This window comes from Scophthalmus maximus, chromosome 6 (assembly GCF_022379125.1).
Source record: "Scophthalmus maximus strain ysfricsl-2021 chromosome 6, ASM2237912v1, whole genome shotgun sequence".
NCBI lineage: Eukaryota > Metazoa > Chordata > Actinopteri > Pleuronectiformes > Scophthalmidae > Scophthalmus > Scophthalmus maximus.
This window is the reverse complement of record NC_061520.1, coordinates 25,087,623-25,111,344: the sequence shown is the minus strand read 5'-3', so window position 1 is coordinate 25,111,344 and position 23,722 is coordinate 25,087,623. Positions and strand designations below refer to the sequence as shown.

At 45.2% G+C, this 23,722-nt stretch overlaps 2 protein-coding genes across 3 annotated transcripts; one reads left to right on the top strand and one right to left on the bottom strand.

The window, feature by feature from the left end:
• Positions 1–98: 98 nt before the first annotated feature.
• LOC118309890 (laminin subunit beta-3) lies at positions 99–15,660 on the bottom strand. The gene is made up of 22 exons (XM_035632509.2): positions 15,462–15,660; positions 13,795–13,949; positions 10,173–10,287; positions 9,807–9,880; positions 9,277–9,468; positions 8,447–8,510; positions 8,162–8,352; positions 7,199–7,319; positions 6,383–6,571; positions 6,103–6,258; positions 5,604–5,797; positions 5,350–5,446; positions 4,466–4,841; positions 4,210–4,370; positions 3,865–4,076; positions 3,283–3,489; positions 2,999–3,143; positions 2,709–2,916; positions 2,153–2,294; positions 1,884–2,060; positions 1,138–1,300; positions 99–764 (listed from the first exon to the last, which is right to left on the bottom strand). The coding sequence occupies exons 1-22, from the start codon at positions 15,484–15,486 to the stop codon at positions 625–627; spliced, it is 3,504 nt and encodes a 1,167-aa protein (XP_035488402.2). The 5' UTR covers positions 15,487–15,660; the 3' UTR covers positions 99–624.
• A 3,088-nt stretch (positions 15,661–18,748) lies between these two features.
• Positions 18,749–20,443, top strand: LOC118310097 (G0/G1 switch protein 2). Of its 2 annotated transcripts, none has more exons than XM_035632901.2 (2): positions 18,749–19,062; positions 19,316–20,443. In XM_035632901.2, the coding sequence occupies exon 2, from the start codon at positions 19,367–19,369 to the stop codon at positions 19,721–19,723; it is 357 nt and encodes a 118-aa protein (XP_035488794.2). In that variant the 5' UTR covers positions 18,749–19,062; positions 19,316–19,366; the 3' UTR covers positions 19,724–20,443. The 2 variants fall into 2 exon arrangements, with proteins under 2 accessions (XP_035488794.2, XP_035488795.2); XM_035632902.2 differs by having other exon boundaries at positions 18,968–19,062; positions 19,286–20,443.
• Positions 20,444–23,722: the final 3,279 nt, after the last annotated feature.

The following is a 23,722-nucleotide window of genomic DNA, read 5'->3' as shown; positions in this document are numbered from 1 at the left end:
GTGACTCTGAATTCACAATAAAGTAACGCATACCTGTTTTTATTTTGTATAATTTTCTGGCGTTGTGTGAACAGACTCAGTAGCATCCAGGCCTCCAATCAAAGTGTAAACAAGCTTTTTTATTTAAATATTGGTTCCTGTACAAACAACAGATGCGACACATCAAATACTTCTGAAAAATACATTAATTACTGTGCAACTTTCACAGTGAACATTGGAGCGAGCTGCTGCTGAATAAAAGAAAAAATGTAACTTTGTGTTGGTTCTTGCGGAGCTGGCAAAAAAAAAATCTGAAGCTGACTTTGACAGCCAGATGAAATGCTACGTGGTGAAAATGATACTGACAAATGCAAATACCATGATATTTTATGAACCAACTGTATATACTGTCTTTCAGAGGGTAAGAATGTCATTTTCTGATTGGTGCATGGAATCGCCTCCATTGTCAGACAACAGTTGCTATTGTCATTTACATATCCCTGACCCCCCCTCCTTAAACCTGCCAGAGATGAGATAAATCAGTGTTCCAGAGGTAAGGGAGCTATTTCCAACAGCAGAAGGTGTGAGTATTGTGCAATGCTGGTGTGAAGTGTTGTGGCGACAGCAGCTCGACATGGCTGACTCTCAGCCCTGGCAGGTCAACAGGTCATGGGCCTTTTTCCGAAGTTTTGACAAAATGTCTTTGACCTCGTCGTCGAGTCCCTCGAGCTTTGTTGACTTCTGAAGGATCTGATCCTGAAGCCCCCTCAGGGAATCTGCCTTACCTGGAGAAGATAAGAGAACAACGAGAGTAACCCAGGGACGTAGTGGAAACACTGCAGGACCAGAGCTCCAACGGATGACACCATGGTCACCTTTCTGTGAGACTGCGGCTTTTAATTATAATTCTTTTAACCATCCTTTAGTTAACCAGGACAGTCCCACGGAGATATAATATCTCTTTTGCCAGGGAGGCCTGGTCAAGATGGGCAGCAGATTAAAGAAAAAAAGTTTCATAAATACAAGAAGGTTCAGATAGCCAATTGGACTAAAACACAGAGTAGACACAGAACACATACAGGAATCAATGGCAGAAAAGTAGTTATTGTGGCTTTCACTCAAAGACATAAGGATTTGTTTGCGGTTTCGCCGTGTTACCTTCCAGAGACTTCATCATGTCTTCGGTGGTGTTGGCCAGAGCGCCGGCATCCTGCTGCAGCTTCGCCAGGCGATCGCCCACCGGCCCCGCCTCCCCCCCAGACCCGCTGGCTGCGGCCTGGTCTTTGAGAAGGTCCAGCTGCTTCTCCAGGGACAACACGTCCTAAACACACATACACACGCACACACACACACACACACACAGCTGTAGTGGTGCAGCGTAATGCATTTATATAAGACTTCATTCTAACTCAAACTGTCCTGATTTGAACAGATTACCATGTCAAGCCATTGACTACGAGACAATTAAAACTCTGTAAACCTGTATTTGCAATCGGTACAGATATTACCTCCCATGATGTTACGCTCTTTGTGATATTTTTTAATAATGACTACGTTTGGATTATTTACTGATGTATTCTTGGGCGCGTGGCTTCACTCGTGGTACCAAAATGCATCCTTTACAACAGCAACTGTACTGTACATAATGAAAAGAACTTCTACTGGCACCTGCCAGGTAATGTCTCAGAACACAAGCTATGTCTGCGACGTTGTCTCAGAGCATAGTGGGAGGCTCCGCCCATCTACCCCGTTCCGTTTACTCAGGTGAACGTAGTTTTATACTTCTCTTGGGCAAAACAAGTAATTACTCAATCAACGGGACGGTGAGAAATAAGTAAAGAACATTACTGTTATGTAAGTAAAGCATAGGTATCACCTTTCACAGTGTACAGCCGGTCTCTTACCTCATTTGCAGCAGCTGCCTCTTTCTCAGCTTTGTCCGCGTTCTCCTGTGCATCCTGGGCCTGCTGGGTTCCGTTCTTCAGACGGGCCTTGAGCTCGTCCAGCTGAGGTTTCATCGGCTTCATCAGCTCGGATACATCGTCCAGATCCTTCTCCGCTGGCGTCAGCTGGTCCTTGGCCTGCGTGAAGAGAGACCCTCCTTTAACTCGGTGACGCTAGGCACAACAGCTTCACTGCACTACAGTATGTGGGGCCAATCCGCGATTCCTACCTTGGTCAGGTCGTTGTTCAGGTTGTCTATGAGTTCCATAGTGTTCTGCAACTTGTCCTCCGCGTCCGAGAGGGAGCCCTCCACCGAGCCCAGGCCCGCCAGCAGCCCGTCCACGTCCGTCTTTACTCCCAGGGCTGTGTCCCTGTAAATGTGCGAAACCAGACGAAACATCTCATCTAACCATCACAACGGAGACCTGACAGAGCGCACACACTCATCTTCACACCTTCAGAAAGAACACAGCATCTAGTCAGCAATGATAAAAACCGAAAGCACAACTCTAAAAAACTCTCATATGAAAGTTTTAGGAACAAGTTGAACAAAGACGGTTCAAGGAGCATTCTTGTCATTCTGGGACTTTGACCGGTTCTTCAGAACCAGGAGCTGAAAAAGGCACCATCCTGATAGGAATATTGTTTTCTGCACATTCATGATGCCAATCTCCCGTTCCACCACCTCCTGAAGGTTCTGGTGGGGAGGTCAATTATCCTGCCGGGAGAAGCCATCGGAGCTCTTGAATGCGACAGTGCGGTGACTACACAGTGTGACGGCCCACCTGGCGTCCTTGGCCTCCTGCAGCAGTTTCCTGGCGGTGTCCAGCTGCGGCTCGGCCTCCTTCAACACAGCCAAGCTGTCTGGCAGATTGGCCGCCAGATTCTTCAGCTCCTCCAGTTTCCTCTTCAGAGAAGCCAGGTTGAGCGGCAGCTTGGCTTTCAGGATCCAGTCGCTCACCTCCTGGATCTGGGTCAGGTTGGAGGACGGGTCTGAATGCACAAAACGGGAAAGGTGAACCTCAACTCTCCTTTCTCGCATCAATGCACTCATCCATCCAAATGCAATCTTTACCTGACAGGAAGTCTTTGAGCTGCTTTACAACGTCACGTGTGTCCTTTAAGTCGTCTTCTAGCTCGTCTCTGGTGTTCTTCAGATTATTGGACAGCTTCTCTGCGGACTCTCTCACCTGATTGGTCGAGTCCTGTGTTTCCTGGAGCTGCACGGAAGATGAAGTTCGACAATGCTTCTGATTCTATATAACTGTATAATAATCTTTCATAAGATTTTAGGAATAACAAGAAAAATCTCCAGCGTGGGAGATATGCCTGTGAAGCTAACAGGGGTGAAATGTGCACCTTCTCTGCAGCCTCTGTGACCTTCGCAGACAGCTTGTCCAGTCTGTCCTTCACGTCCTTAGAATCAGCCTTCGCCCTCTTGCTCAGCGGCAGGGCGCCCACGCACTTCTTTCCCTTTTCACATGTCGGGGTTCCCTCGGGCGGACACAGCGCTCCACCGTCACACCGAAGAGGGGTGCAGGGCTCCGTGCGAACACTACCGCATACCTGAAAGACACAGGAACAGGACCAAAGTCAGGGACACACATTTCTTCACTGCAGTTAGAATAGCTCAACAACTGCAGGCCAGATTGCCTCAAAATGTGGATCATAAATAATCCTCGGAGAATAATCCCAAATCCCACTGTCTGGCCAAATTTTCCACACCAGAAGTAAAAAAAAGATCATATTCCTGCTCCCAAGATGATGAACCATTTCCCTTCAGAACAGTTTATAATTATCTGAATTTGAATAATCTCCTCTCTTGCCACCTCTACGAGATAAACTGGCACTTTACCTACTTAAATATCCTAAAGAGAAGGAAAACTACAGGTGGTGCAGAAACACAGATGTAAGACAGACAAAGTGAGCACCGGCAGTCACCTCTTTGGCGACGGGAGTGAGGTCAGGTCGGGAAGCCATGTTCTCGTTCAGTTTGTTCAGATTGTTGGTGTTGGCCGGCTGCACGCGGTCCCGAAGATCCATGGTCTCTTCTCTAACGTCGGCCGACTCCTTCACCGTGTCCCCACTGGCATCGACTTTGTCGGCCGCATCCTCTGACTTGTCGTAGGCATTCTTGATGGCAGAAAATGCTCCTGAGGTGGACAGAAAAACTCAACATGGGTCTATTTTTCGTACAACAGCAGAGTCTCTGTCGGAGAAATAACGTGATAGAAATGTTGACGTTCACAGATATGTTGGGTTTGTTTGTGTGTCTTTGTTTCTCACCTGTATTGTTGGGACTGATGGAGTTCTCCATGGCACCTTTCTTGGCTTTGTACAACACAGTGAGGCCGTCCAGCAGAGCCTTCAGCTTGTCCAGCTCTGAGTCAAGACCAGGAGTTCTCTCCAGGGGTGGGAGGCCATCGTTGACCTTGTCCACCTGCTCCCTGTGAGACAACAATAAGAGTTGTTCAATTCCACATCAGTGAGAAAACCATCTAACAATTGTTAATCCATTTGTCCTTCCCCAGCAGACCCTCACCCCAGCGTGTCCAGTCGGGACAGAGCGTCGTCGATCTGTTTGACAATGGGTGGTGGAAGGACGATGGAGTCCTGGATCAGTTTCAGGCTGGCCTCCAGGGCCCGGATGCGAGGGCCGAACTTTCCGATATCAGTGTCACCTCCCGGACGGGAAGGGAGTACGGGGGAGAGTCTCTCCAGAGCCACGCTGAGGTTCCGCCTCTGCGCGTCCAGCGTGAAGAAGCAGGAGGGACACGTCTCGCAGGCCGGGAAGGAGTCGCAGTGTCCACGACCGCAGGAGTCACAGCGGCTCCCGATGACGCCCGGTCGACACAGACAGGCTCCGGTCTGCTCGTCACAAACCTCTGGGAGGGTTCCATCGAAATCGCACCTGCACGCTGTGGACATGACAAGATATATAACGGTTGTTTCACTGCTGCACCTCGGTGTCACAGTCAATCACAGTCAGAAAACAGGTATTCACTTATTCTTAAATATAAAAAAAAATGTTGTCAAATTTTTTTATTATTATCTGTGAACAAACATAAGAGTGAATGGTGAAAGGTGCAAAGGCGGTAATCCAACATGGGTTTTCATCTGCCAATGAGCCACAAGTCTAATGTTACTCTTGTTGTCCGTCCCATGAGTCACGTTTAAAATGCTCTTGAAATTCCACCCGGCACACAAAACTGTACCAAACTTTTACAAATTTAATTTCATAACAGTAAGACAGCTGGCAGTATGAAGAGGCTTGATGTTGAGTTTGTGCGAGAGCCCAGCGTCATCCTAAATAAGCCTAACACACAAAAAATGATATAGTGATATCTTTTTTGGCCCAAGTGAGGCAGCAAACAAAACGAGAAGTAGAGCAGAGAAGAGAAGAGCGATCGAAGATGGCTGACTCACGCTGGCAGCCGACGAGAGGGTCTCCGTATGAGTTCTCTGGGCAGCTTGTACATGTTCGCCCTCCGAAACCTGGTCTGCACTGACACTGACCTGTCACCTGGGGAGACGGACACAGAACTGATTTTAGTTTCATTACTTGTAAAGGCAAATACAAAAAAAATAAAAAAAACCTCTAGATACAGTTCATGAATGTTAATAGACCTATTCTGGGTTTGATTTGCCGCCCACAGGATGTTATAAATTCTAGGTGGTACCTGGTCACAGGTGTCACCGTGCGACCTGGTGGAGTCACAGCCGCAGGGCTTGCAGTGTTCCGACAGGAACGGTTTCCAGTAGCCTTTTGAGCACACGTCACAGGTCTGTCCGTGGAAGTGGGGACGACAGGGACACTGGCCCGTCAGTGGGTCGCAGACATCGGACTCGGACCCGTCTGGAGAACAGGAACACTCTGGACAGCGGGCGGGGCACAAGTCAGACAAAAGCACAGGAAACCATTTTGATTTTGAAATTCTGTTTTTAAAAGTATCATTTGACGCATCATCAAAAACATACTGGTCAATTCTAATATGAACGTCTATTCACATACACATCGACGGAAGCTGTCAGGATCAATGATTTCCTCGGGGATAAGGTTAACTCATGTATTTTAATATTTAGCAGCGTGCAGTGATACAATCCCTGAGCAAGGAAGCTGGAACGGTCGGGTTATAACTGAGGAAAGGCAGAGGAAGAGTGAGGTGTGGGATGACTCACTGGTGCAGCCCAGAGGGTTGGAGCCACTCAGGCTGTAGTAGCCTCTCTTGCAGTGGTCACAGCGGGGACCCTCCACGTACGCTTTGCACCGACACAAGCCTGTGCTGTCGTCACACCGGCCCCCATTCACTGTCCCCTCGGCGCTGCAGATGCATCCTGACAGCAAACGCAACAAGCACACACATCGTCAATCCCGTCTTTCTGAAGATGTTTGGTTTGAAGTTTGATTCTATGACACAAACTTAATAACTGTGTGTCACAGTGGGTTTGGGCCACTCACGTATGCAGGCATCGGGACGGTCCATTCGGCTGCGGGGGTTGGGTTGGTAGCCCGGGGCACACTGGTCGCACCGTGGCCCTGCGGTGTGGTGCATGCAGCCCTCACACACACCGCCGCTCCTCCGCCCACTGGCCTCATATACCGCTTGGTCAAAATGGCAGTGCTGAGCATGGTTGTTGCACTCACAGCCTGAGGAGAGGACAAAGGGGTTAGTATAGAGTATATATGTATATATATATATATATATATATATATATATATATATATATATACATCAGCTACACCCGCTTATCCTGGTGAAGGGGCTTGAGCCTATCTCGACCAGTCACCAGCATGAGAACAGGTAGCCTACAGTAAATAATGACACTCCGCAGAGCGCATACTTTTATATCCAAGCAGCATCACTGCTGCACACACTCATAGATATAAGTCCCCCAAACATGCAAGATGTTTTTCATCCAGATCCATGCATTATTCCGTGGGGAACTGGCGAAAATGTCCAAAAATGTCTTGCATGGACATGGACAAAGCTACATTTTATTTATTTACTTTATGTTTTATTTAGTGATACAATTGATTTGACAATTGATTTCATTGATCAATTTAAAATGACTTTTATGCCAAAATTGTGGAGCAGAGGGGCATTTCTTTTAGAAGACATTCAGGTCTCAACAGTTTTCCCACTTTTTGCAATATGGGTCTTGGAGATTCAGGAGCTGTTATTGCGTTAATGACATATGTTGGCACACACACGTTTTATTCTGGTGCTGCATGTTGACTGACACATGCGCGTGACAGACGTGAGCGATAACTTACGTTTGCAGGTATGCGTGTCGGCCTCCTCGGCCCGTCTCCAGGGCAGGTCGTTGTAGAGGTCAGCGCAGCGCTCACAGTTCACGCCCGCTGTGTTGTGCTGGCAGTCGCACTGAGGATTCACCTGCAAAGAGGCACAGGATGAAGGTCGACGACGAGGTGACACATCACACGCTCACATGAATTCACCCAGTTGTCCCACTGGACATTCTCAAGTGAACATTAGATGTAGTCCGCACCAAAATAATGAAAAGCATCATGTAAGTGTTCACAAAACTGGAAGTTTTGATGGAATTTCTTGCAGATCTCAGCTCAAAACAGTTCTAAAATATGTTGAAACCGATGATGCTTTTCAGACAATTTACTGCTTTTATTTTCTTTCACATTGATTTAAATACTGTCATGTTTGACTGCAGATAGATACTACTTTTTTTTGGTTTCTGGGAACGGTTGCCACGTCATCGTCCTCAGACTCACAGACAAAGTGGATACATTAGGGCAGAAAACCATAACCAGCTTAACAACCAGCTGCTTAACAAGTAGCTTGACAAAGAGACACTACTTGTTAAATGATATGATAAGGGTTTTTAAAATGTATCGTCACTCTCATGTCACCCTGGCGAAGGCTTCCTTTACTTTATGGGGATCAGCGTCAAGTGTGGGCAAAACGTTGTTGGTGGAAAATGGCCTCCAAGGCCCTTGGACCTGTATCAACTGCTTATTTCATTTGTATTCTTTTTGTGCCACCATTATAGCAACTGGAGTACAAAGTGTACTGGCCAAGTCCTCTTGCTCGCCATCCTACTGGGAGTTCAGCAGTAAGAGCAATACCAGTCTCTGACAGCATGAGCATCCAGTCCAAAGACAGATCCAGGAAGGTGAGACGCCCAGATTAAAACCCAGCCTGCTCCACGCCTGTCTTTTCCCCTCAAAACATCCAAACCTCAAAATCACCGGCATACGTACTTGTATGGTGTTGAACAGTGGGTTGTTGTAAGCCTCTGGAAGGCATCGGTTGGCGTGTCCGTGGCACATGCAGCTGCCCATCACCCTCATCTCCTTCAGGCCAAAAAAGCGACTGAGAGCTCTGCCCGGGAGACGTGGCACCTCGCCCAGCTCGGTCAGCCTCACCCTCAGCCCCGTCAGCCCGGACACGTCTGTCAATGAGACCAGGATAGGGAGTTAGAGGACCAGGTAAACTCTCCATCTCATCCAGAAAAAGGATGAATTAAGAAGGCGTAAAACAGTTACCTTCAATTTTTTGGCTCTTGGTAGCTGGGACATAAGCGTACTGACGCAGAGGACTGAACTCGATCTGGAGAAGAGAAATGTACACGTGTTAACACTGTATGTTCCCTGTTTTCTTTTGCTGTTTTTATGCATTCCCACTCAGACGGATTGGACGAGATCAAACTGTGTGTGTGTGTCCTTCTGTGTTTGGTCTGCGTTTTCTGATTATTAATGAATTCAAAAATTTCCTCTATATAAAATGATGGAGCTAATCTGCACACAATATTGTCTTACTTACAAAAACTGCAACTTTATATTTCCAGTAACATCAATCTATTGATTAACTGCTGATGAAGTATTTTCAAGCACAAGTGATACTATGGATTTGCAGTTGAAATGAAGACAGTGATGCATGATGTCCAATTTAGTGGACAGATGGTTAATCATAATTTCCTCCCAACATAAAATCAATATTTGGAAATTTAAACAGGTGCATTACTCCTCTGATGTTACTTGGTGTTACCAGATTTGTCATTTTATAGGAGGATTAGCAAGATTCCCCTGAACTGCTTCGCATTTCTGGTCACCTGTTGGCCATCTTGGTTTTGACGCTTTTCTGTTGCACTTGCAGTGGCTGGCCAGTGGGTGGCAGTGTATGGGAGGACACACTGGAGTCCACTGTGGGGCCTGATGTGCACTCACACCATCAACACCCATGCATATAGAAGAAACCCCGCTTTTGAATATCTGTCTACTGTACTGACCACTATATGCGTGAAAGGGATATTTAGCCCCAACTTTAAGACAGATACATGAAATCAGCAGTTTCAGAGCCCGTCGTTTGTCCTTACTGTGTGGTCTTGGTATGGGTTTGCCTCGGTGGGGGGCAGTGTGTAGCAGTATGTGTCCTCCAGGGTGCGAGGCGTTGTTGTGGGGATGCCGGGGAAAGTTCTTTGACAATCCGTGGCCAGGTAGAGGGCGGGCGTCCACGTCCTGCCGCCATCCAGCGTCCTCTCGATCACCAGGGCACTGGGACGAGGGCCCTGCACACACACAAGCACGAATAAAGGAGAGGTTTAAAATGTAGAGGAATAAAAAATACAAATACAGTGAGATGTAGTGGAATGTGTTTCATAAAATATTAAATAATGGGGAACCATTTTTTTCACTAGGTGCACATTATTATTCAAGGTTTTGCAGAATCTATCAAACTTTATGTAGAAACGATATTTTCAAATTAAACAACATATTTTCCCACACAGTTAAACATTGTAAGGTGTCAAACTTACTATGTAAAGTGCTATAAAGTGCTATATGTTGTGATTTGATGCTATGCAAATCAAATTGAATAGTGTGATTGTTGTGTGTGACTGTATCATACCTTGAAGCTGAGGACGAGGTTGTCAAGCTGGAACAAGTTGTCAAGGTCCAACTGGAGAGTGACCGGACTCACGTCTGTGAGACAAACAAGCAGAACAGCATTTCAATCTATATGTGTGAGTTGTTTTGTGTTTTATGGATGTTCACAGAAAATACTTTGATTTTTTTAAAAATTGATCGTCAAGGATTGTCATGGAAACCCAAGCGCAGTTTACAGGCGGAAGGTCTCTACTGACACGCAGTGTAGGAAATAACAAAATAATTATTTTATAAGGTATACCTTGAAATATACCATTTCACCCCTACCAATGGAAAATGTACGTTCTTATTTTCTTTCTTATTTTCTTTCTTTCTTTCTCTCTCCCACCTTTTCTGGACTGCCACCATCTATCTGGTCCAGAGGTGGGCAGGACCTCCTGGATAGTGTGGGCCAGAGGACCATTCGGGTTCCTGGAGTCACATGGACAACACTTCATCCTCCTCTAAGAAACAAAAAAACACACACAAACAGATGAGTAAAACTTGTCTTTCCTTCACAGTTGCATTGTGATATTTGCCGCAAGTGTCACCGGGAGTGTTTGGTGTTTGTTCCTGGACTGACCCATGACCTGCAGATAAGCCGTGTGCACTGAGAAGGTCACACGGTGGCCAGAGAAACAGAAAAATCATTAACCCTCAGATGGAATGTCTGGTGACTGGCAGTCCTGGCTTTGTTTAGCGCTAAAACTCTGTTTGGATTGAATTGGTCGATGAAGTGGCACAAACTTTGCCCCAGTGAAAGACGTGGAAGGTGCATCCGACCACATTCGAACGGAGGTGATCGGATTTGCGGCCACAGTCGCAAGTTTTGCGACAGTTTTTTTTTTATCAGTTACCAGAACCATAGTCAAATTAAAGACTTGTTTATGTAAAAAAAAAGGCCTAGAAACTGTAATCCATGCTTTCGCTAACTCTCGGCTAGACTGCTGCAACTCTCTGTACGTGGGAATATCAAACTCCCGATTACAATTGGCCCCCAAATGCAGACCAACACCTTTCAAAATATTACTATTTGTTTGAAAAGCTCTTAGTGGTCTTGCCCCTCATTCTATCTCTGATTACCTGATTTCATATTCTGCCCCCATGTCACTTAGGTCATCCTCTCAACAACTCCTTTCAGTTCCCCTCTCCCGTCTAAAAGCTGAAGGAGTCCAGGTTTTCTCTGGAACAGTCTACCGTTCCACATGAGTTCCTGTCCCGCTATCAACATTTTTAAAGGTGACACATTATGCTCATATTCAGGTTCATACTTTTAATTTGCATGACCACTTAAAAAATGTTTACATGCTCTAATGTTCAGTAAAGCCATCAGTTGTGTATGTTCTCATACTGCCCATTCCTGCAGCTCCTCTTTTCACCCTCTGTCTAAAACGCCTGGATTTATTTAGCTCCGCCTCCCGATAAACCCCAGTCTGCTCTGATTGGCCAGCTGGCCCAGTCTGTTGTGATTAGTCAACTTTTTACAAAACATGTAGGAAATGTCACGCTCCTTCACCAGAGAAGCGGAGATTCTCAGATTGCAGGCGGGGTTACCCCCAAAAGAGTCCAGCTGTGACATCCGAGTGGAAGTCAAATCTGAACTAGTTGTTCAGAGCCAGGCTGTAGGGTTTAGACAGCTCACAAAAAAACCACAGGGTGGTTCTTTTTTCACAGTTTGTGTCACAGATACACACATCTATGTGCACACGCACTGAAAAAGTGATTTTTTACAAAATATGTCATCTTTAAATCTAAAATTCGACCCTTTTATTTTTGCACTTAATTCCGCTGGATTAGGATATTATTATTTTAAAATTCATCATAATCTTATTGTATTTATGTCTTATTTTTTTTTGAATTATCTTCTTCTTGGGTTTCTTTCCTTTGCCTCAACTGCTGTTGTTTTGAATGTGCTATATATAAACAAGTTTGACCTCACTTGACTAGACTTTGTACATGTGGGTTAAACGTGATTCAGTGTGGAGGCTTTTTTCCCAACATCTGGATATTGGCACTGTGGTGTGTGCGATTGGTCACTGCCAGTAGTCTGCATCGCATGCATGTGCAATTTTGATCCTCAGTCAGAGTGTAAAGTCCAGAGATGTTGGCTACAGTCCAGCCTCTGCGTTGGCACCGAGGAGGCTCAGGTTACATTTTAACTCATGTGAACTACACACCAGGGACAAAACCACTGATACAGACGCATGGTCAAATAATCAGTATCTGACAATAATAGCATAATATATATATATATATATATAGGATTGGTATCAACAGCCTGGATATCAGTTATATTACACATAATATAGACAAAACTTGTGTGGTATATCTAAAAATCCAAATCATCAATTAATACTTAATAGTTAATACAAATTCATTCACTTCTAGAAGGCGTCAGTCTACGAAGGTCGTTAATTCTCCCAATTGTGACCTATGACCACTCAACATCCTTGGGACATTTATGCATATGTACCGGGCATTACTATCCCGAACCTGCAGTTTCACTGTTTACATACTACATGGAATCTAACAATCCAACAAATTTTTCTCTCTGTCAAAATCTGTAATGTGTGTTTTTACAGGACACGCCACAGCTGATATAGCAATCCTAGTGAAAATGACTGAATAGAATTGCAAATAAATGCATGAATACAAATCGGATTGAGCAGCTTTAAAGGTCGTGTGGTTAAATGGGAGGATCTCCAGGATACGTGGGAACTCCTTCACAACTTTATTGCTTTATTACTATGAAAATATTCAGGGAATATTGCTACATACCAGTCAAACAATGGAAAGCTGCCATGAGGCAGTATTTCTGATAGAGAGGCTTCAATGTTAATTCAGTCATTTCATTATTAAACTGAATCACTGCCGTGTCATACCCATTAAGTTTGGGTTTTTTTTGATAGTCATGCATACGTGTTTATGTCTACTGTATGTGTCAGATCTGGGATACAGCTGAGTGTTCCTGCCCCTCCCCGTCTGGACAGGGTGCGGCTCAGGTTAAAGAAAAAAAAAAAGAGTCCACACCTAGCGCAAGTATCCATTCCCTCAGGCGAGTGTCAACACTGCGCTCATACGCTGTATCATCAACACAAACGCGATCTCCTCTGTCCCTTCGCCGCTGCTCTGTCTGTTTGTTTTTTTTAGGTGTACATCAGAATAATCAAAATCTCCTAACTACGCCTAAATTTTGGCAAAGTACTGTACTTTTAGGTCACTTTAAAAAAGTTTTGTCTGAGGGAATTCTGACAGCACCGAGGACAAATTGTCAACTCTAATCAAATTAGTTGCTTCTAAACTAGGCCACATGCAAGTTCACTTATTGCAGGGATTTAATAAAAACAAAATTGATTGTAATTTGTGATGAAAGGCAAAAGTTGATAACCCTAACCCCTTTTTTTTGAGCAACGATAACCTCTGCTCTGGACAATTCAAGTCCTGTTTCAAAATCAACACTGCAACGGTTTGTGCTGAGGCGGCACACGGGCCGGTTTGGTGGTAGTTTCAGACATCGGTCAAAGAGTACAGTTGCAACATGACGCTCTGGCTCTGAATTCAGACAGTTTCACAAAGGGACAGGAGGCAGCGCTGGCCAAAAAGCCCAGCGACAGCCCTCTGTCCTGCACGTCTGTCTGTTCGACCATGACCTCTGTGGCACTCGCCTCCCGGCCGGGCCAGGCCTCCACGCAGGGACCCAGACGTGGCCTGGGTGAACACAGCTGGCAGAGGGGGGGGATGGATTTTTTTAACGGGGTCAATATCAATATTTCACAACTGAAGCTGGGATTCGCTGATGGCTGTCTCCCTTGCTTCGTCTCAGTCTCTGACTCCACAAACTGGAGCTCGAACTGAGGAATGATTTATCGTCTGAGGGGAAGTCTCCCTCGATCAAAACCATTCAAATGACGCAAATGTAAAACAAACGTGAGACAGAAAGTCGCGTCTGAGATGAAATGTTCTGCTCTTACCAGCTGGTACGGGGTGCAGTAGACCTCGGAGCCGGTGAGGCCGCAGGTGGAGGAGGCACGGAGCTGGTCAGCCCTGCCCAGCAGGAGGTTGTTGCTGGGTGGGTAGCAAGCCCCCCGAGAGCAGTCGGTCTGGGCCTGCGACGCTGCCGCCAAGGCTGTAAAGGGGGGGAGAAATGTAAGATTACAATGCGATTTAACCACAGTACAAGACCAATATCAGTAGTTAATAACACTGATATCTCATTCATCAACACATACAGGCAGAGCCCAGATCCTACGGAAGGAGGAACAGATCCTTTTACGAAAGGTGGACCGATTTATGTTTGGGCAGCGGTGGCCCAGGGGTTAGAGAGGGTCATCCACGAACCAGGAGGATCGATGGTTTGATCCCCTTGCTCCTCCAGTCTGTGCGCCGACGTGTCCTCGGGCAGGACACTTAACCCTGAATGGCTGCAGACGGCTCTGCGCTCGCAGTGGGATTGACGTGCGAAAGGGCAAATATGATTTGTACACGAATAGGAAAGCGCTATGTGAGTACAGTTCTTTTATCATTCGGTAATGTAGACAGCAAACACATAATAGCAAATACATTTGAAGTCTAATGTGACCGTACATAAAGAGTTGCTTTTCTGCTTGATTAAAGTTAGTTAGCACCCAGACATTAGGTGTTCATGGTCCTATGAGACCAGTGAGCAAACAGGGCTGTTGGTCACTGTACTGGCCACTGTCCCATTCATCTCTGGTCATTTCTCATTACTCTAATAATGTGAATATGGTGTTATGATGAAACGTATGCCAACATGAATGTCTCTGTCCACCAATGGGGGACTTTTTCATAAGCTCATACTGTGACAGTATACTGAAACCATATAGTACATATCATGTGACCAAGCTTTACTCAAAACCTCAACTTCAGCTCGGAATTAGCGGACCCAACAAACGTTGTCGTAAGATGAACCAGGCCTCAAAGATGACACGCTTCATCTTTCAGATTCTGTCCACCCTAATATAGTCAGAAGCTCTTTGGTAGGATTCATAATCCAAATCCATGATTTCGCTGAACTTCTATCGGTCATTCTTTTAGCCCAACGTAGCCTAAAGTCCTGCCTCAGATAATGCCGCAAAGTGTTGTAGCATATACATTTCCACCCAAAGACTTATTGTATCAAAGGAAGCCAAACAAAGACAACGCCTAAAAATTTGTAGCATGGGATACGAGGTATGTGCAGTACTAGAACTGTGCAATTCTTTAGCCGATATGTGGATTTGTCCTACATCGTCACAGCTGTCAACAAATATTTACTTACGGTTACATTTGAACAGATTTTGTGCAAGTATTAATGGACTATGTTAAATATTTTCCTGTATATGAGGAATGTCCTTGAGCTTCTGAAACAGATCCTTAGACGTGTGCCATCATGACCCGAGTATGCAAGTTCTCATTCCAGCCAATCACAGCGGCAGCTCGTAGTGGTCGGTGTGTCTCCGCCGCCGCTGCAGGATGGAAAACATCCAATTCTGTCTGCTCCAGATGAAAGTCTGATTTATGGACGTGGACAGTTCGGGCTCTTCAGAAAGGCTGCTGGACGCACTTTGTGAAACAGAGAAATTCTGTGTCCTACGATGGAATTTTAAAGGGAAAAAAAAAGAGAAAAGTGAAATCTTACCAGCTAAAAGTAAAAGTATTCTCATGTCGTGTTCCTCCTGCGTGAGAGTCTGGAGCAGCGAAGATCAGCGAACAGGAACCAGAGCCGGCGGATCGAGTGTCTGAAAGTGAGACTCCCCTTGAATGTGCTCTGTATTGAAAGTGAGTGTTGCTGCCTGACGGCTGCTTTATGAACAGCGTCTCACCTGGACGCTGTGATAAAGTGTGTGTCAGAGTCACACCCTTCGCCACCGCACCCTTGGCTCTATGAATCAACACACACACACACACGCGCGCGCGCGCAGGCGGTCGAGACACACAGTCAACACAAGGACAACTCCAAAGGTGAACAAAACGGAAAAAAAATAAGGATCAAATAAAAAGATTCATCTCAAATTGTAGCTCAGATTTGGTTTCATGACCAAACATCTGCAGGGCACTTCAACCAGCACTTTGTGTTCAGTGTAAATGTACCAATGTCAGCAACACGGCGAACATCATACCCACCGACTTCTTAACATCCATATTGGATATGGATATTTAGCATGCTCAGCTCGACGCACGTCTCTCATACTCTAGATCAATCTCATTTCCAAAACAAATCAAAACAACTATTTCTGTGAATAAATGATAATAAAATAGCGCCTCTGTGCTTGTTTATGCCTTTAAAAAGAACGTAATCCTAGTGGTGTCGGCTAAAAGTGACTTTTCTGCCGCGTGACTTGCATGGCCAAACGAGTCGCATGCATTAGCCTTCAAAGATTTCCACAGGTCTCCATCTATAGTGATCTCATCATCACGCAGCGAACTGCGTAACAACCCTGTGGACGTCTCCGTTTACGATAAGAACACAGGAAACACCGTTGCTCACCCCCCCCCCCCCCCCAGACACAATACATGCCCCACGGGCAGCGTTCAGGCCTCGCCCGGCCCTGTGTGTGTGTGTGTGTGTGTGTGTGTGTGTGTGTGTGCGTCCTCCTGCCGATCACCTGTGTGTACAGACATCGTAACCCCGGGGCCGACTGAACCCACATGTTTGTCTCCACTCTCCGCAGGGTGTGTGCTCTGACTCAACCGACACGCACACTGTGCCAATGCGACAAGTACCGTCATGTCTCCGCCGGCTCTGGATTGAAGCAGTGGCTGTGAGCTATTTCTTGGAAGAAAAAAAAAGTCTCCTGTCCTTTCAACACCGACCTTAGGGCCGATAGAAGTGAACTATTGAGCCTGAACACTGTGCCTGTACACACCTCTAAATGTTTCTGCATCGAAGACGAGACCAAAAAATAGAAAGAGATGTACGCCCAAAAAACACTGCCGTTAAAAATCAATAATAACATCAGATATCAATAATGACCTTTGACAGAGACTAAGGTGATCACCACACTTTAATTAATCAATACTTTATTCATTCATATACTTAAACTCACAGTTTAGAATCAACTGACAAGTCTGTGTGTGTGTGTGTGTGTGTGTGTGTACTTTTACTTTATGCTTTTGACCATGACCTGAAGCTGACTGTGGGATCACTGTACCTTAAGTATTCATTTTGTTTTTTATCTATACAGTCTGTGTGTGTGTGTGTGTGTGTGTGTGTGAGTGAGAGAGAGAGAGAACTAGAGTTGAATATCAGATAATGACATAAAGCTCAAGAAGCTTTAGAAAGTGACTGTTAACTGAGACAAACGGTAACAATTTATTTCACAAGACTTGCAGGAATGCCCCGTCATAACTCACCCGGTTACACCGACTCACTGACTTGATGGTGACGCGGGGATAAGTAAATGTACACGTAGACCCGGGTGATGAACCGGTGTTCGGGTTACAGATGAAAACAGTGTTGCTAACGAGGCTGTCCTCAAGTTCCTCCGATAATTGATGGTGATTTTTTGCGGCTGATGAGACCAAACAAACATCCAAGTGAGTCAGAACGCGCACAACGAGAGAGCCCAGACATCCGGCAGACTGGCGTCCATCTTGGATCCTATGTGAAACGAACAGAAGCCACTGGACTGAAGTTAGGACGAGACTAAAGGGTCAATCTGGCTTTTAATTGAATCGTACCCCTTTTATGTCCTTTTATTTATATTTCAAACTTTTTACAGACTTTGTGTATTTTATTTATATATTTTTATAGCCTTCTTACTTTAATTTAATTTTTTTTTAAATTTTAATTCTTTATTTATTCCCCTTTTAATAATATATTGTATTAACCCTAAATTTTTCTGTGGGAATTCTATTGTTTTATCCTCTAGCATATGTGCATGTATATATATGTTTACTGAGTTTTAATATTCTCCTAATTGCAAATAAGCGAGACAGTGTTTGCCTGGGATTCATTGTTCATGTTTTTTACTTAGTGCTTTATTTAGAATTTCTTTTAAATTTTTTATTGATATTTTTAGCCCTTGCATTGTATGTTCGATCGTGAGTAAATGTCAATGTGTGTGTTTGTGTGTGTCTGTGTGTGTGTGTTGCATTTCAGTGGTTGTGTAGCACTTTGTGTTGCATTTTATTAGTATGAAAAGTGCTATATGAATAAAGACTGAGTGATTGATTGATTGATTGATAGATACAAAGTCAAATATTGCGATTCACTTACAATTTCAGACCAGAACAGACAAGTCTTTTTTCCCCCTCATTGTTTTTTTAAAACTACAATCTAATAACATCTACTTGATATATATATATATATATATATATATATATATATATATATATATATATATATATTTATATATATATATGTATTTTTAAAGGAAAACCAAAGACAGATGATGACATCACATAATGTCTGGGGTTCGTGTTACTTTGGCAGCACACGCTGTGATTCAGAACAAAAATCCCCGGACGCTTCCTGCGCTGCTCCACGTTAATCACCACTGTGAGTGTGTGTGTGTGTGTGTGTGTGTGTGTGTGTGTGTGGTACGTGTGTGTGTACGAGGTTGTACACTCTGACCATTGTCCGCAGCAGCATTATCAGTGGTGCAGCAGCAGTGCGCAACCTTTCCCCCCCATCCTGGTGGCAGTCACAGAAGGACCCCTGGTCACCTGGATGGAGTTTAGCCGACCAACTCCCAGACTGCACCAAAACCACTGCAAACAAATATAATCTTGATCTTGCATATATATATATATATTTTTTTTATCCCCTTCCCATACCACCACATGTCGAAACATATTCAGTATATTTTGTATGAATAGATGCCATAGAGTGAGTTCTTGCCATACTCAAATAATGTCACTGCTTGAACTACCGGTGGATAAAACACTATCAGCAACGTCAAGTATCACATGAGCTATTGTCATTTATTCTGGTCTCAACATCCTGCATGTCATATTGAACGTACACCTCGCAGCATCACTCTGACACGGGACAAGGGTTTCGTCAGACTGACTTTTTTCATCTGTGAGAGTCTTCATGCATCTGGGTCAAAGTGTGCGGCTCTCCGCGCTCGCTCCACACCTCGTGAATATTCAGCAGCCGTGACAGTGGAGGGGGGTGGAGAGACCGGTGCTATAAATGGTTTCACGGTTTCCAATAAAGATATTGTTCCTGCAGCAAACTGGAGACTGGAGTCGGGTTTGACCAGGGATTAGAACAACCCACAGACTGCATCACGGTAAGGGATCATTTGTCTTGTTTTGCTGCATGTCAAGCAAAGTGAATGGTTACTACACTGCGGTTACTTTACTGTCATTTTTATGTATTCATAGCATGTTAAAATTCAATATACTGTATTGTCACATGTATTTCGTACCTTTCATATGTCTTGAATTGGTTTTCAAATGACCAGTCTTATCTGATCATTTGGTAATCATTCCTTCTGGATTCTTTTTTTATAGATCATTTTCTTGTGTCAATTGTCAACACAGGTAACTTCTCACCCGGCCGCGTGTCTCAGCCGAAGCAGAGTCCAGCGGAAAATGGAGAGCATGCAGGAGCTGATCCCCTTCGCCAGAGAGATGCTGAGTCAGAGGCCCGGACGGGCTCTGCTGAAGGTCTACCTGCTGGGCTCCGTGTTCGCGGTGCTGGGGACGATCATCGGGCTGGCGGAGACCGTGTGCCGCCCCTTGTCCTCTGGTCAGCCGATGGACGCCGAGGATGTCCTCATGTTGGCCCGGGAGGAGCGGAGAAACATCTGGAGCCAGGAGGAGGAGGAGGAGGAGGAGGAGGAGGAGGAGCTGACTCCTAAAAATGGGGCCACGACCCAGGGCGAGACCCTCACCAAGACCCATACACTCGGCCATCGAAGCACGGCCAACCGGCTGCATGCTTCATAAGGTCAAAGGGGTCGACCCTTTGTGACTCGAGACATTTACGAGGGAACCTCTCCTGCCACACCAACGCGTTGTGCAACACGCACACATGCTAAAGCTTTGCACACGAGCAGTGTCTGAACTGTCCTGACATTCTGTGACACTACAGAGACAGGAGCTAAAACCAAGTGTGTCGGACAGAGGCTGAGAAGAGGAGCTGCAGGAATGGACAGCGTGAGGAAAAAATAACATTCATTACAATGATGAACCTGAATATGAGCATGGGACGTCTTCTTTAGAGGGAAAAAAAAGGGACCGGCTGATTTCTTACTAAAACATCGATGAATTGTGCTCCATAAAACCCATTTCTGAATCTGCTGCTCGCCAGATTTGGATTCTGAGATACAGAAGAACTGACACACACAAAACAGCAAACTACTTTATAGTTTGTCTGTTTTGCTGTTATCTTCTGATTTAAGAAAAGAGGTGTCTGAAGGTCAAAGTGAGGAGTTGATGAGAAGTACCTGAAGGCAGCGCGGCGATGGGTCTGCCCGGCTACATGAGCTGCTGTGTAGCGCCACCTGCTGTCTGGTGGATGTGTCCGAGCCGCAGCTACACCCTCACACAGTGTACAGTATGTCCAAAGAGAGGAAGTGTTGTGGCTTTGATGCTTATGTAACATTATATTACACTGTAAATGTACAATATTTTTTTATACCAATAAAGTCCATTTTATTTATCTAACCTGGTTTGACTCAACGCTCACTGTACATGTTGAATAAATATCACTCTGGTGTCATTTTGTTGGTGGGGTGAGATATAGTTTCTATCTATATCTACCTATATCTATCTATCTACCTATATCTTTCTTTCTGTCAATCTACCTACCTCCATTTATCGGAAAACAGAATTTTACAGTGTTATCAAAAAGGATATCTCATTGACTTAAGCATTCAGCCCCGTTGTTATGACACTTGAAATGAATTTCTCCGGATCAGATAATAGATGTTTGAACACTTGACTGGAGTCCAGTCTGGGGAAGAACAAACAAGACTCCTTCCAGATTCCGGGACATCCAAAGTGAACAAAGTGGAGGGAAGACCACGGTGACGGAGGAACCCAGAACCAGCGATGCTCACTGACTGAGCTCCGGAGGCCCTGTGGGGACACGGGTTCTATCTTACAACAGTCTGATTAAATAATATTTTCCAACAGAGACTAAAATATTAGCCTACACCTGTTTACATTTTGGGGAAATAAAGTCTGCCAAATTAGATATTAGCGTTTCCTATTGGTCTTTTTCAACTCAAAGCTGTGACAGTAGCATACTTTGTTCTGAAACGCACAATAAACGTATAGAATGTTAAAAAGGACGCTTCATTGTTTTACAATACTGAATTGAAGTAAATGTAACGAACAATCCTTTAATGTCGAATTGAAAACAGTCGGGTTCTGCTGGAGAACTGTCGGGTTCTCTGTAGTATTGTACGGTCGTGACCTCACTGTGTAAAGTTCCTTGAGAGAAGTTATGCTGTGATTTGGCTCTATACAATTAAATTGAATTCAAAATTGAAGTTCTCATCAACATCCCCGGTGTTGGTCTTCCTCTCCTTTCTCCTGCTCTCCTCCCCACCTTTCCTTTGTCCTAAGATTCTCTCTATCACTCTTTGTTTGGTTTCTGTAGAAATGCATTCCATTTTTTATCAGTTTTGAAAACAGTGTGTTCGCATTTGAAAGAGGTGTGGTCCGTGAACGCATTCTGTCTGAAAGCAATGGGAAATGATCCTCAGTTGGTCCACAGAGACTCTGTGTCACTGACTGTGTGAAGACTTTTTACAATGTGACAATTGTGCAATTGAAAAAAAACCCTCAATGGGCTACTTGCGCAACCATGTCCTGGTCCTACTCAGTGCTGCACAACCGTTTCCGGTCCGTTTGGCTCAATAAGCTGGTCGGTAACGAAGTGTCTGCACACAGGTCACTTGTGTTCGGGCTGCCTGCAGCTGGTTTACATCCTTGGTGAGTCGGATGTTGTGGCAAAGACCTGCATCAAGAAGCAGCAGTTCAAGCAACTCTAGAAAAAACGGATTGAAAAGAAAACCTCGGGGGGACAGACACAGGCAGACCGGTGAGTCGCGGAACATCCCTCAGAGTTGAACCAACCGCCACATTTACATTTACTCACTGGGAACGACATCCAAAGCTTCAGAGCAGTGGAAGAGCTAAATCTGTCCAATGAGACAACATGTCGGAGATCAGGTAAAGACGTGCACATTCTGAGCTGGTCGGACATGTGAGGGGGACGGAGTAGTTTAGGGAGGAGATGCGCTCCGAGTCTTCAGGAGGTTCCTGAAGACAGAGCTGCCGCACCTGCCGCCAAAGCGTCGATATATCGCAGCCTGAGAGAAATGTTGCAGTCTTCCGGTTTGCACTCACGGCCGTGACCCTGAAGTTTCACAGAAGGAGCGTGAAATGCAGCGCGCTGTCCAAACGCATGTGTCACGGCTGAGTCATCCACACGCCTGGACGAGTCAGATAGCGCAGGGCGACAATGGGGACAATGCAGCCGGACACAAGAACACACAGGCGTGTGTGGGGGGGGGGGGGGGGGGGGGGGGCACACAACATGACCCCGAGTCAACACGGCTCTCTCTGGGCCGAAAAAATCACTCGACGGGTGGCCCCCGCGGAGGCTGACGCAGGGAGCTTGACCTTGGTGTGTGAGAAGCAATCGTGTTTGGAAACAATGTTAAACGTGGTGCTCACTGCACTAAAAGAGACACTGAGCACATTATTGTTCATTCCATCTTTCTCTGGAAGCCTCATGGATTAACTCTGGAAACACATTTAAATTGCATCCCGATCCCTTAAGCCTCGCGACAACGGAAGATCGAGCACCAAGTGGTCGGGTTGAGGGTTGGAATTTAAGGTGAATTTGATCCAACAGCAGGGATTTCTATTTACCGCTGTGCAGCGGTGATACGTTTGACACAGGCCGGTGAAACAAAGTTGAGCAAACAGAGTTGACGTGATTTTAGCTTTGCTTAAAAAGATTTTAAAAATTACGTCAATGCCCCTACAGGAAGGTTGTTCTCTAGCAGTAGGGTACATGGAATATATTCATACAGTCCACACTCACATTCATACGGCGCTGCGGTTTACCGCATTGATACACTGACGTCAGAGGCAATTTAGGGCTTAGTGTCGTGCCCGAGCACATTTCCGACTCCACACCTCCTGAGCCTCTTCGCCCCGAGGCTCAATAGGTCGTTTACAGAGAGTCGAATCCAAGTGGGAAAAAAAAAGGGGTTGGGAAAGATTATTTTTTTCTCCGCCCTTTCATAGAAAAGGGGATTTGACTTGAAAGGTTGCCTGTGGATACGGGAGGCAACACACACAATGTGAAGCCGCGGACCCGGCGCCAAGTCCTCCCCAGTGTCGACCGAGTCAGACGGAGAGCCCCCGGACACCAGCGCCTGATCACATCCTGGTGTGAAGCTCGGCTTCTCGACCACCTCGTGTGGCATTAGGATTAATACAAGGCACCTGGTGTTTAAATATTTCACTGAATGTAACCATTCGTTTGGATCAGTGAAGTGATCGGTGACCAAGCTAATGGAAAATCAACTGTATTTGACACTGTGCATTTCATTTTATCAACCAGCGACAGGACGTATATGGGAAGAATCCATGAGTTCAGAAACAGCAGTAAACTGTGTTTTCCCTTGTGCAGTGTTATATTAAAGCTACAGTGTGTAATATTTACAAGAACTTATTCACAGAAATTGAATATATTGTCCATAACTGTGTGTGGACCCGAGGCGGACCCGACCTGCGTGTGAGTCTCCATGTTTGCTACGTCGTGTTCTGCTGCTTTACCACCAGGTGCCGCCAGAAAATACAAAAATTACACACTGAAGCTTTAAAACTTAACATCATGTACAACATCTTTTAAGGTTAGAAAAGTTTCTTTGTAATCTCCCTAATGACTCAGGGCTAGCCTGGTATAGCCACACTAATACT

What these genes read in the sequence shown, in the direction of transcription:
- LOC118310097 (XM_035632901.2), top strand. Translation starts at nt 19,367, where the DNA reads ATGGAGAGCATGCAGGAGCTGATCCCCTTCGCCAGAGAGATGCTGAGT.
- LOC118309890 (XM_035632509.2), bottom strand. Translation starts at nt 15,486, where the DNA reads ATGAGAATACTTTTACTTTTAGCTG. An exon ending in ACGGTGACACCTGTGACCAG is followed by an intron (nt 5,447 to 5,603) that starts GTACCACCTAGA and finishes CCGTCTCCCCAG; the next exon opens with GTGACAGGTCAGTGTCAGTG. An exon ending in TGAACAACGACCTGACCAAG is followed by an intron (nt 2,061 to 2,152) that starts GTAGGAATCGCG and finishes CTCTTCACGCAG; the next exon opens with GCCAAGGACCAGCTGACGCC.